Genomic DNA, 13,431 nt, shown 5'->3' with positions numbered 1-13,431 from the left:
CCTCTTCTGAAATTCTGGCAATGACAACGTGGCTTCTGTTTCAGAAGTAACATTATTTTTGCTTGCAAAGTACAGTGAGGTGTGCAGAGTACTTCAAGACAAGTCTTGATGTGGATCTTCAAGGTTGCTCTCCAGTTAACTGTCACATACATACCCATACTAGCAGGTGTTAAAATGAACTGCACCTTGTGTTTCTTAAGGCTACAGGACCTTGCCTCGATGGTAGGTTAACAGTCCATTTTCAGCCATCTGATTTGGAGGGGTTATCATGCTCAAGAGCTGCACTGTCATTGCCTTGTACTGACTTGTTCACATAGCTCCCATAGAAAACCTTGGTAATGCAAACTTAAGGTATGCAGATAAAACAGAGATGTCTTTAGGCATTCTTTCAGACATGTTAAAACTTGGGAGAGAAAGTTAGGACCTGTATCTTTTCCTGGACGGCTAACTTGCTTTTTAAGGAGCATCCGTTTCTCTTCTGTTCCAAAAGTTTTCTGTTCCAAAAGTTCCTTGCCTGTGCATAAAATGAAACATGGCAAACTGAGAGCCTGGAGGATTTTATAGTTGCAGCATTAGCTGACATAAATGTGAGAAATTATGGGACGTAGGGGAGTCTTTTGCAGACCACATTTTTCTGAGAGCAATCAAATTTTTCTGTCTTTATTTGCCTTTACAAAGTAAACTGTTTCCCCATGTCCTTGTCTTTACAGCCTGTACTTCCCATAGTTCCCATACAGTACCAAGGCTGATGGAGTATTTAGTCAGCATCATCTCAAATCTGCAAGCAACTTCAGCACTTAAAATGCAAACCATTATTTTCTAGATTGAAAATAAGATGCTTAGTGCAGACATAATGCAGAGAGGTCCCTGTATCTTAATTACATGCTCTTCTTCAAGTATTTCTTATCCACCATTTTCAGTAGAATTGTGAGCAGTTGAACATAAACCACAGTTTATGTTCGTAATAGTTTTGTTATTAATTTGGATATATACCCATACTCTACTGGATTGTGCACATTGGTTCTTGAAACACTTGTGATTTCTTTTTCCATGGCTTTTGCCATAGATTTGATTGTATTTTGTTTTTTAAAAAACAATAATTAATTTTCACAACATTATTGAAAGCAGCAGCTAAAATGTCTGAAGAAATATTGTGTAGTAGGAATTGGAAGAACTAGTCACACGACCACCGCTGCTTCCTGTGTTTGGCAGGCAGAAGGTGAGGGGAATTTTCCATTGTTCTGAGAATCTTTTCCTTGACTCTGGAAATACCCTTTTTTCTTTTTTAGTTTCCTGCTGACAATAGCTTCTTCACACTGGAGACTTTACACAGATGCAGCCGTAAGCAGTGCCACACTGCTGTTGCTGTCCCATAAGCAGGAAAAGTCACCAACTACATTACTGCTGCTCCCTTTGTTTGGACAAGGCTGCAAGTAAAATGGTGCAAACTGTAATACAATTCTGGATGTTGGGAAAAACTCGCCTGTGTTCATTTATCCTGATAACTAGTTAACAATAAACTAATCTGCAATGAAAGTGAGGCCTTGCACTGCTGAATATTAAAGTACCAGAAGGCTTACTTCTCTTCTGCAGCTCCTACAGTGCTTTCAGTTTTGCAAACAAAAGGACAAAAGGAGAAGTGTGCTATTCTGGATAGTCAAAAGCCATGTTAGAATTCATTCTTCTTTTCCCCAGGTTGCACTTTTCCTTCCACCCTGCTGCACCACTGTCTTTGGCTCCCTTCCAGTTCTCACTAGGCTGATTGTATTTTCTATTTCTTTTCTCCCCTGACAGCCCTTCTTCGGAGGCAGCACAAGCATTAATCAAATCTCTGGGAAGATTAAATCAGGAGAAGAAGTGTTAGCAAGTCTCGATGGACACTGGGTAACTTATGATAATAGAAGTCGCTGACACTTTAAGTGCAGGGGCAGTGGGGTGTGTGGGAGGACTGGCAGCCCTTGGCAGGCTCCCTGCCTTGGAGCAGAGGCAGTGGAGGGCCAGCGCATCCTGCCTCCTTGCGTCATCCCCAAGAGCGCGGGCATGTTAGAGCTTTCCAGGCCACACCTCTCAAGGTCACGTATGCTTCCACAGTCCCATCCACCTGCAGCACAAGTAACACTTGCACTTCCAGAGCCTGGGCCAAAGCCGGGACCAGTGAGGAGCGTTTCCATTGAAACCAGTGGCTCTGTATTTAGGGTTCCAGGCTTAGGACAGGCCCCGATGGCAGTCGACTAGAGAAGGCAGATTGTTGGCCTTAGAGTGATTGTGAAAATCATGAGGCTTCTTTCTGCCTTGTGTTCAGTACTTCTCCAGCAACAACAGTGCCAGGGAAGAGCATGGGGTTTTAAGTTTGTTATTTTCACAGCAAATCTTTATGGTAGAAGACTCTTACTCCTCTGCTGATAAGATGAAGGACAAAGACATGGATTCTGTGAGGGTCTGTCTGTATAGACAGCTCAAAACACAGACCAGCCAGCACCTTTGCATGCCTAGCCTCTGTAAGTGCATCACTCAAAGGCATCCTTAAGCCAGAGTGCAGGAATAACGCTGCACAGTGAAGGATGCAGACTAGAGCTTTAGTTGGGAACTCTTGGTAACTGAGGCAAAAGTGGTGAAACCTTGCTTTGAGCTGGATTCTTCTGTATTTATCTCAGCTACATTTATATGTCTGTATTTTCATTACAGTTGACCTGTGGTCCCTTTTCAGTCCTTAGAAATTGTTGCTTTTGAGATGAGATATGTCTCACCCTGAAGTAAATACTGCAAGTAGGTCAGATGAAACGTGCCTGGATAAAGCCTTTTTTACAGAGGGGTCCTAACCACAGTGTAGGCTTTGGTCGAGCAGTCTTAAAGAATCACAGCTGGACACCTTCCCCCAGGCAATCTGTCTTTTTATATAAAAAGCTAATGACCACTTTGAAATCAGGGAGTTTTGCCCATTCTGGATGTGCACAAGGACATTTGCTTCCTGTGCTTGGGTAGCTTTTCCCTTCTGAGCTACCTTTCCTGCCAGATGAGCTTTGGCAACCGTGAGTTGTGCTGGATTGTGGAGTGCATTGTCTGTGGTGGGTCCTGCGAACGCCATCCGCAGAGCGTGTAATCGAGCAGCTCCCCTGGGGCACTGAGCCACAGGGCTGCGTGCTGCTCAGCTTCCAGCCTTCTATGTTTGGGTTTTATCAGAATGAAAATAATTTATTCCTCCCTTGGTCTTTGTGCTGGTTGTTTGTGGTGCACAAAATTAGACTGATGTATGAAAGAAGTTAAATGGCTTTGAATGGGTGGCTCCATAAGGCACTGTTTGGAGTTGCATGCTGTGAATAAGAGTAGCTGCTGTGCAGCAGTAGGGACGTTGTTTGTTCTCCTCCCTCCCCGCTGAGGGTATTGGCCTGCTTTCCTGAGCTCTGAAGGCTTTTTTCCAGCACTGTCCGGTTTCTTGACAGAGTCCCTCACAGCTTAAAAGCTAATTCTCTGCCCCAGAACCTGAAACCCACCTGAATAAAGTCAAAGCAGCAGCTGAGGGCTTGCATGCTAGTAGCCCCTGCTTGCATGCAAGCTGTTAGAGATGCGCATAGCAAAGTTTGATAAAGCCTGCCTCCTCCTATCCATAGCTGGGGGGCTTTTCGGACCTGACATCTGTCCTGGAATTGGCACCTCAGGAAATGGCAGAGGAGATCATAGAATCACAGAATCATATGATCCCTCTCCCTGAGGTAGACTTCGAGGAGGATCGAGACCCTTGTAATTGAGTGAGTTTCACAGCTGAAGACATGGGCAGTGGGTTTTGAAAAACAGATGTGCATCAGGGACCGTGGCAGGGGAAGAAATGCAGCAGCTGGGATGCAAGAAAATGAGGCGGTGAAGGGCTAAGCAAATAGCTGTGACCTAACTAAGATTAGTATGATACTCCTACCACATCCAGGCAGCTGAATGGCACCAATGCACACGCTGTTCAGCAGCTGTAGTTGTCTGGTTCTTTCCATTTGCAGTCACTGTCATGCTGTTCACTATATCCTCTGCAACCTACTCTGTCTGGCTCCATGGCATTGCTGTGTCCGTGAGCAAGGCTGGCAAGAGGCTGAGTTAAGCAGGGACACAGCACGACTGTCTGGCCAGCCCCAGATCAGAGAAGTGCTGTTTAATAGTTGGTTGCCAAGTATATTGGCATCAAATAAGGATGTGGCATTTTGTGAAGTGCTAAAAGAAATTCAGCAGCAATAATAGCATAAGCTGACTAAGCTGAAAAAAGAGTGTGAAAGAGAGCTCAGCTTTAGCTTTCCTTCCTAGAAAAGGTGGTATTTCAATAGGCTCATCATGAGATTTCAGAAGTGAGGAAGAGAAGAAAGACTAGAAAAGGAGCTAGGGATCTTGTTTACATATTCTGGGTGGTACATGGGAGGAGTATTGGGAAAGGAGAACATATTAGGGCTTTTATAGGTACCCTTGTCTGGGCATTAGCCTGACAAAAGGAACGTGGTATCTTTCTAGTTCTTCTCTGATTAATTCAGCCAGTGTTTTAGGGAATGTCTCTCCTCACTTACATTAGAAACTTTCAGGAAATGATGAGTGAGATTTAATGGACAAGAGGAGGAAAAAACCCTCTAACCAAGCCCTATCCCTGACCATCATCCGGATTCAGCTTCCATTTGTCAGGATTATTTTCTGCCTTGTGTTTCTGACTGTCCTTAACCATTTCACTGTGTTTTTCTTCTCAGGATGGGGAAGTACATATAAATGAGATGAAAAATGGAAATGTGGAAGTATTCTGGAACCCAACTAGTGAAGTACGAAGGCAGAGACTGAAGCGCCATATTGTGTTATTTGAGGAGCAGACAGACTTTGAGTCAGAAAGGTAAGGAGCTCTGGAAATGTCTCACTCCTGCTTCCTCCACTGGAACTGAGCAGGGACTGTGAAGGCTCTGATTCCTCAGCACGATCCTGGAAAGGCCTTGCCTGTGTGTATTACCATCCATTTACCCGTTTTGTTACACTCTGTTAACTTTGGAGAATTTCTGTGAAGTATAGCTCTGAAATAACCAGGAAGCTGGGCCAAGAAATGATGGAGGCTAAAATAATAAATATCTAATATAAAACATAATTATTATATAAATAAATATAATAAATATCTGCTAAAATAACAACTCTCCCTGGAGTCTAGAGAACATGAATAGAGTCTCTTAAAACTGCTGGAACATTATGTGGAAGGGCAAGATGTCAATGTGAGGTCAGATGTCTTGTTAAGAAAGGTTGTTCCAACCACAGGCTCTTCAACTAGTTGCAGGAATGTGGAAAGTCTTGGCATGAGCAGAGCAGTGCGTTGAACCACATAACTGAATTTTATTTGAACTCAATTAAAGAGATGTTTAACTGTGCCTCATAATCTCAGCTGAGATCTCTAATGAAGTCTGCACCAGATTTTTTAGGGTAATCTACATTACCTGAGAGTACAGTCTTGGCACTTCACTTAGGAAATTGAAGGAATGGCTACCTGACGCAGGGGGTTGCAGAGCATTCCCAAGCTAGTTCTTGAGGAAGAACAGCTTGAGCAACAATGTCACGTGGCACTTCTTTCAAACCGTCTACTTCTGCATCTCACCAACATGGTTAGCCAAAAACATCTAATATCCCAAGGCAGCACATGCAATTTACTGCCTCCCTCTGCAGTTGATTTGCCACCTGCCTGTGGACATCTAATTTCTGTGCTGCATCACATCACACTAAGAAGATTTCCCTTTTTGAGAAGGGAAATGAATGAAAATAAACCCACATGAGCATTTTGCTTCATCTGGACAGCAGTGGCAATGAATTCTGTGTTTGTAACTTACACTGGTGCAATTGCCATTGTTGCAGAAGAGACTAGAGCATATTTTTCTATTAAACTTCTGAAGAAGATTCTTTTAAAAGAGAAGAGAAATCTCAGTCTTGGAGACAAAGAATCTCCATTTCTCTGTTTATCAGGGTACAGCCAGAGCTGACTCCCTTTGCTACAGCAGAAATTAACAGTGAAATTAATAATCCAGGGAAAGGAGGCAGAAGGGAAATTTTTGAAGATCCCTAACAGACATTCCACTGAGCTCCTTATTTTGCTGGCATTTCTGTGAATAAATTACCATCTAATTGAGGCAATGTTCTGCCTGAATTGCACGGTCTTTCCTGCAGTGCTGAAAATCACCTATTTTCACATACACTGGAGAGTCTCTGAAGCTTTACCATTATGCAGCTCACCATGGTGGGTCTCATTGTCTGACACACACAAGTCTTGATGGAGTAATTTGCCCTTGTCAAGTGATTTTGTTTGTGTCCCTCTGAAGTTCTTCAGTTTGAGGACTCACTCTTTACACACCACATTCCTTAGAACTGACTTTATTCCGCCGTGTTATTTCCTCAAACTGTTATTTTTGCTTCTCCCTCCCCCACCATCACTTTGAGTTTGAAGTGAGTTTCTTTCCTTTATTTTAGGGAGAAAATATTAATACACAAGAACATGGGAGTAATATGCCATATAGGACAGGAAAGTGTTCTTCTGCCTCCAGTTAATCATCTAAGTGGCTGTTTGTTTTAGAGTCTTGCTAAAGCATACAGTGATAGAAATACAATGAAATCATCAGTACCCCTTTTACATTAAAAGCCTCACAACAAGTTCCAAATGAAATGCAGTAATGCAGTCATTTTTTTTAAAGGCAGGACTGGTGTTTTGGAGAGCTGGGAATACTGGAACAGCCTGGATCTCCAGTCCCTATTCTAATCACTAAACCATCCAGTAATGTTTTGGGAGGACTCACTGCTAATTTCAGAAGTATATCCAATCTGAAGTGAAGATTAGAGTGCCCTGATTAGAGGAACTGTAGAGAGGGCTATCACATCTTTGCTGTAGTGAAAAGAGTTTTTTCTCTTATAAAAGGCAGATCCTCTCCTTAATCCAGAGTCTCAGTGAGACATCGTATGACAGATCACAAATCTTCTGGCAGCTGAAAAGAAGTGTGAATGAAAGCCTTCAGTGCTTTTAGTGTGTGTGCACAACCACATGTCCATTTCTTGTGGATTGAATTGACTTCCTACAGACTTGTTGCCATTCCTGTATTGAAGTACAACATCGCATGTGCAGCTGCAAGCCTTGCACATGCATCCATCTTCCATTGCTTCTAAATTTTAAATATAAAGCCTTTGATTCAGGGATAGACATTAAGGCAAAGACTTCTAAACCTAAATGATTGAAAGGGACAGTAAGATAACAGATTCTTCATTCTATATCACCTCTAAAGATGCCACTAACCTCAATGAACTGAACATAACTATAACTCACACAGACAGCACTGAAGGTTTTAATGAATATTGTAGGTGATGTTATCTAAGGGGAAGTTCCCCTGATCATTACATAGAGCATTCATTGTTTCATAATGTTCTCATAATGTTCATTTAATTTGCAAGCCAAAACTGGGATTGAGTAATCCTGATACTGGTACTCTGCAGTATCAATAGACCAGAAGTGTCTGCTTTAAGTGTCTGTTCTAAGTTGTTGTGGTTTAATGTGGTCGCCAGCTAAACACCCACATAGTCAAGTTGTTGTGGTTTAACGTGGTCGCCAGCTAAACACCCACACAGTCGTTCGCTCATCCTCCCCCCTCCCTCTCTGGGACGGGGGAGAGAAATGGAAAGTGAAGCCCGTGAGTTGAGATAAAGACAGTTTAATAAGACAGGAAAATAATAATAACAATAATAATACAATGATGATAATAGTACTACTACTAATAATGTGCACAAACAAGTGATGTACAATGCAATTGCTCACCACCCGCTGACCAATGCCCAGCCTAACCCCGAGCAGTCCGGCCAGCCCACCCCGGTTAGCCACCCCTGTCTATTATTTAGCATGACGTCAGATGGGATGGAATACCCCTTTGGCTAGTTTGGGTCACCTGTCCTGGGTCTGTCCCCTCCCAGCTCTTACTGCACCCCCAGCCTGCCCGTTGGCAGGACAGAGCAAGAAGCTGAGATGTCCTTGGCTTAGTATAAGCACTGCTCTGCAACAATTAAAGCATCGGGGTGTTATCAGCACTCTTCTCATCCTAAGCCAAAACATAGCATTCTACCAGCTACTAGGAAGAAAATTAACTCTGTTCTAACTGAAACCAGGACAAGCTGGCAAAATAAATTGCTGTTTTTAAGACAGATTAACTTCTTTCCTTGTTTATTTGTAGGCTTTGGCAGCATGTTACTAGTGCAATAAACAAAGGTGATCAACACAAGGCAACGCAGGAAAAATTTGTGCTGGAAGAGGAGCAGAGGAATGCCGCCCGGGAGCGGAGAGAGAATGGCACAGAATGGAAACCGCTGCTCTTCCGGCATGATGCCACAACTAATGAATGGCACTACAAATATGAGGAGTGAGTGGCGGGGTTGTGGGTTATGAGCAAACCTCTCTGCTTGAGTTCCCAGGGCTGCAAGTGAGGTTACAGACCTGTAATTCTGGTCCTGCTGGTCCTGCCATTCCCCTGACTGTGCCCCGGGTTTGCTTTCTGAGCTCTCTTGGAGTGCATTTTCCTGATACAAACTGGGCATAGCTGAAATTGAGGGCATGGCAATGGAAAATCTGCTGTGCCATTGGTATAAATCCACATTGCTGCAATCAAGTGTGGAATCACTTAGCAGAGATTTTCTGCACTGTGCAAGCAAAGGTGGCAACTGTGCTCTCCTCTCCTGACATGAAGAGCGAAGCCTCTGGTGACTGGAGCCCTTCACTCATTGCTAGGAACTGTGTATGCAGGGAAGTGTCTGTTACTCCACACACAGCATCTGTAGAAAGTCTTGTTACTGTCAGGGATGAGTGTCTGCCCTGATGCATGTGGAATGCATGGTGCATTGCTTTTAACACAGCTAGTGGTATTCTTGCTTTTCTGATGTTCTTTCCTTTGGTCTCAAAAGCTTAAGACCTTGGGATCCTTTGAATGACATTGCCCAATTTGAGAAGAATGGGATACTGCAGACCATGGAAAGACACTTATCTACAAGGATGTCAAACCACACAACAACACGCATAAACAATCAAATTACACGGCACAAGGTAAAAGGCCTGGTTTGGGAAATAAAATATTTTTTTATAATTGTTTAGATAGTTAGCCCTTTTTTGCAGCATTTCCATGTAAGAATAGCATAGGCTGAAAGGTTTGTTTTGAGTAGATACAGCTTATGACTCTAAGCCAGCAGTAGCTTACTATCATTAACTATTTGTAATTCTTGGTTGATGTGTGCTATCCTTTCTGGTATTTTTTTCCCACACAGTGTTACTGACACTGACTCTTATACTGGGTTTTGCATGTGACTGAGCTGAGCTTCACTGTTCAGAGTTTCCAAAACAGGAAATTTTCCATAGTGAGGATGTGACCAAGGTATTGGAGTGCACAGCCATGGTCCTGCAATTTAAATTTCAGTCCTTGCTATCTGCCTTTATCACTTGCTTCCTTTTCGGACAAGAAACGTGTGCCCATCCTTTATATTAAGTGGGAATGATACCATTGCATCCATCTTTGGAGTAACTCATGTTACTCATAAAATGCTTTGTAAATGTAGAACATCTGAACTAGCAAGATATAATCCATATTACACTAAAGAACTTGTGTCTTATTAGGAACGTAGACTTCTGTTTGATAGTACCCCAAATCTGAATACCTCTGAAATAGTGGGAAAGATGAGGTTCGTAACTGTTTTTCAGGCCCTCATATGAGAACTGTTAGGAACAGTGGGTTTGGTTTACCCATTCAAGAGGTAGGGAAAAACTTTCTAATCTGCTTGAATAAATCAGGTATAGACGTTCTCCAGTGTTTAAATCCTTCAGTCACCTAATGAAACATCCTTTACAGGAAAATCGGTTGTCAGTTTTTCTTCTCACCCATTCTCTTATGTATCTGGTGGGTATATGACTCAGTGAAAGAACTATAAAATTCATCACTAGTATGTGACAGTTGTAGCTAAGACAAAAATAATTTGTATGGGTTTCTTAAGGATGTTATCATTTGAGGAAATGTTTTTGTATGTGGCATGTGTATAATACCCTTAATGAGCTTCTAATATCCGTAACTAGCTGCCAGGAGTCCAGCTACTAGGAGCTGCTGAAAAAGCAATCAAACTTTGCAACCTCACAGATATTCCTCGGCACCTTACTTGATACTGTTTAAACCTGAGTCTTCAATTTGGTAGTGGCTGAATCTCTTTAATCCCTGTTTTATTCAGAGATCTGCCAAAGACTGCAGGCGCCGCAAAACCAGTGATCAGCCATCCAACCACAGCCAGAATACAGAGAGCAGCTGTTCAACACCAGAATCCGTACAGGAGCTGTCAGATGATGATGGCAAGTATTTGGATATCATTGGGATGGACTTTTTGTTTTTGTCCTTCTTTGGAACCTTATTCCTTTGAGCATTCCTTGGACATTTCCCAACCTGGTGCAAGCCCATTGCCCGTGGGCAAATAAAGAGAACGTTCTGCTTTTGTGCTTTCCTTATGCACTCCTCTTTCTGCCTTATGCTATCTATACTGACAAGGGCTTCCCAACTCCTGGAAAAAAATATGATGGGAAAATACAATGAAATTCCAATAGATGGGAAACATGTTTCATTTCTCATTCCCTTTTCTCAGCCTTGGATGGAGGTAACCTTGAATATTTCAGAGATGGAAGCAGATGTGAGCACTCCATCCCCCTCCCCTTGACTGCTGTAAAAAGAGTTTTGTGACAGCTGAGAAGGGACCCCAGACTAATGTCACAGGACCCCTTCCATTGACCTCTGTCCTCAAGGTGGAAGATTCTGCCACCTGTCCCCTTTTCCCCATGTTTCCTCCTGAAAGTGTCCCCCCTAGCTGTGACAATTTGATCACAGTCAGCTACTTGCTGGGTGAACCTGGTTTATGTTTCATCACCGCCACAAGGGATGGTGATGTAAAACATAATGTCCATTAATATTTTGCCACAGGGTTTGGAAGTCTGTGTACTCAGTGTGGGAAAGAAATGAATCACCTGAAGGAAATTCATTCAGCTGTCTTATCCCTACAGAGAGCCCAACAGGACATACACAGGTAACTATTTTCCTTCATCAAAGCAATTACCTTAATGGACTAAAAATAACCTGTGGCATTTAAGTCTGCTGTGGCCTTTGGAGTGTCCTTATCAGCTGCAGGGGTGCAGTGAACAACTGCTTCAAAGGTAACCTTAATAGGTTACGCATCAGAAAGGTAAAACCAACCTTTACTTGAAACAGTAATCTCTTCCTCTTAAGACTCTCTTTATGGGAGCAGAAAGTATCACCTCAGGGTATTACGTATTTCCTGGCACTTCCAACTACAAAACAGCTGCAGGAGCTGGGAGGGGTTGGGCAGAGTGCTGGCTATAAAGAAAACTGCTACGCAAGAAGGCATGGTTCTCCCTTCTTATCAGCCATTGGGTATGTTTTGAATTTGCTGTTTGCTGCAGAGATGTAGGATGCACATGGTCTGAATACTGAGCTCCACGGGGTGAAAAGCACTACATTCCCTCTTCTTGTGTAAATTGCTAGTTGCCAGCTGAGGAAAATGGTGAACACAGATGCTTAACCAACTGCTGTTAAGGTGCTCTGCACTGTAGACTCCTTTAGGGGGAGGGTAAGGGAGGTATTAGATGCTACATCCAACCCAAGGAGCCCCGCTGATTCCTTAAGGCATGAAGCATATTATCCGGCCCTACAGAGGCATTGGGAGAGCAGGATCACATACTAGGCCCACCATTTCTGGAAGCTGGAGGAATTGGTGACATGATTTTAGCTCTTCTCTTCTGCTCTTTGAAGTGTCCAGGGCTGTTTTTTGCATTTAGGAAGGTTAGGACATAGCTTTGTGAATGGGTGCTGGGGAAAGAGATTCCTTATTTTCTGTGCCCTTACATTTTTGCATACCAGGCATTGTGCTTTGCTTGTTCCAGCAGCACCCAGAAGTACTCATTTTTTCTGTTAAAAAGAGGGGAGGAGAGTCTGTGGGGCACAGTGCCGTGCCCATTAGGGTGCCTCAGAAGTCGTGGGATCCATGTTTGTGTGGAAACTCTGGGGCTCTAGGTGTTTGCCACTCCCTCAAACACACAAATAAACGTACCGCTTTCTTTTCCAGAAACCTCAGCGCATTGAACAAAAAATCCTTCCACAGGAAGGTCTCCTCTGAAAGCTTCCTTCTGGACTCTCGCTGCTGGTTTCTCCTTTGCATCTTTCTTACGTGTCAACTATTCATCAATTATGTCTTCAAATAAAAGCACTACGTTTGGCAGCAATAACAGTTACTGGCTGCAGGAGGGGGGGCCACTCACGCAAGGAGCCCAGCGAGGCACCAAAGCACTTTAGAACCAACGCGGCAGAGATAGAAGAAAGTTGAAAGACAGGTGGAAAAGGGACCTAGGAACTTTGTTCCTGCAGATTATGTCATTTTTGCCTTTTACATGTACATCTTCAAGGACCTCTTAACCTGTATGGGCCTTAATGCTGAAGCCAAATGTAGCTTTAATTGTGCAATTTGTTTTCTATGTCTTGTCCTTTTCTGATGAGATTAATAATTACCCAACAGTATTGGTACCCACAAAATGGTAAACATGCCAGCATTTTGGAAAAGCCACACCGGTGTGATTTATAGCTCTGTGAGAGAGGGAGTGTAGTTGGGGAGCCATAAAGAACTGATATTCACAGTGCCTGTCTGGCTGCATTTAGTGAGGGAGCACACTTGGTCCAAAAAATCCTCTCCCCAGGATATTAGGTCATAATTTGTTTTGTCAGCACACACACACAGAATGGGACCTCAGGATGTTTTGTTTTCCATTTCACATGAACTGTAAATATGTGTGACTTTTTAGCACTGTTCCTTTTCAGGAAACAGGAAGTGTTCAGTGAAAGCTCCTTATACCTTTACAGAGCTGATTGGCGGCCTGGACTGGGCCCATGGAGTGTCAACATCAGACAAATCTATTCATAGAACCCGGTTACTTACTGTTACTAAAATTATTTGCTATATGGCTATTTTATAATACCACACACAAGCATTGTAGAAAGAAATCACTGCCCCAGAATAGGTGAGAAGGACAGGAGCAATATGGGTGTACATGTGTTTGATCATAGGCACTTTTACTGTCAAAGGTCAGAAAGGAGGAAGGATTGTGCCACTGCATTGTTCAAATCTGTTAATAGTCTTCCTTACACCATTTTTTAAAGATTTGCAATATTTCCTGTAGACTGCAGACAATACTAAGCCGTTCTAGTTCCAAGTGGTAAGTACTGCTATATATACAGCCTTAAAATACTTAGTGGTGGTGCCAGTCTGGGCTATCTTTCAATGTAAATGTTTCCAAATTTTTAACTACATTCCTCATCATATTCCCCAAGTAGGGGAAACCTGTTTGTGCTTGATATGTTGAAATAAAACTACACACAACTTTCA

General features: G+C 42.9%; 1 protein-coding gene across 5 annotated transcripts in view; it reads left to right on the top strand.

Moving 5' to 3' along the window:
- The window catches only part of OSBPL5 (oxysterol binding protein like 5), a 132,573-nt gene extending 119,142 nt beyond the window's left edge, over window positions 1-13,431 (top strand). For all 5 annotated transcript variants that reach the window (XM_068683482.1, XM_068683480.1, XM_068683483.1 and 2 more), the window contains exons 16-22: window positions 1,795-1,884; window positions 4,713-4,849; window positions 8,196-8,381; window positions 8,920-9,058; window positions 10,225-10,342; window positions 10,962-11,064; window positions 12,121-13,431. In XM_068683482.1, the coding sequence (XP_068539583.1) occupies window positions 1,795-1,884; window positions 4,713-4,849; window positions 8,196-8,381; window positions 8,920-9,058; window positions 10,225-10,342; window positions 10,962-11,064; window positions 12,121-12,256 (909 nt within the window). In that variant the 3' untranslated portion in view covers window positions 12,257-13,431. The remainder of the gene's footprint in view (window positions 1-1,794; window positions 1,885-4,712; window positions 4,850-8,195; window positions 8,382-8,919; window positions 9,059-10,224; window positions 10,343-10,961; window positions 11,065-12,120) is intronic.

The sequence above is a fragment of the Anas acuta genome, chromosome 5 (assembly GCF_963932015.1).
Source record: "Anas acuta chromosome 5, bAnaAcu1.1, whole genome shotgun sequence".
In the NCBI taxonomy this organism is placed as follows: Eukaryota; Metazoa; Chordata; class Aves; order Anseriformes; family Anatidae; genus Anas; species Anas acuta.
The sequence above is the reverse complement of the archived record's forward strand: the minus strand, read 5'-3'. Positions and strand labels throughout refer to the sequence as shown.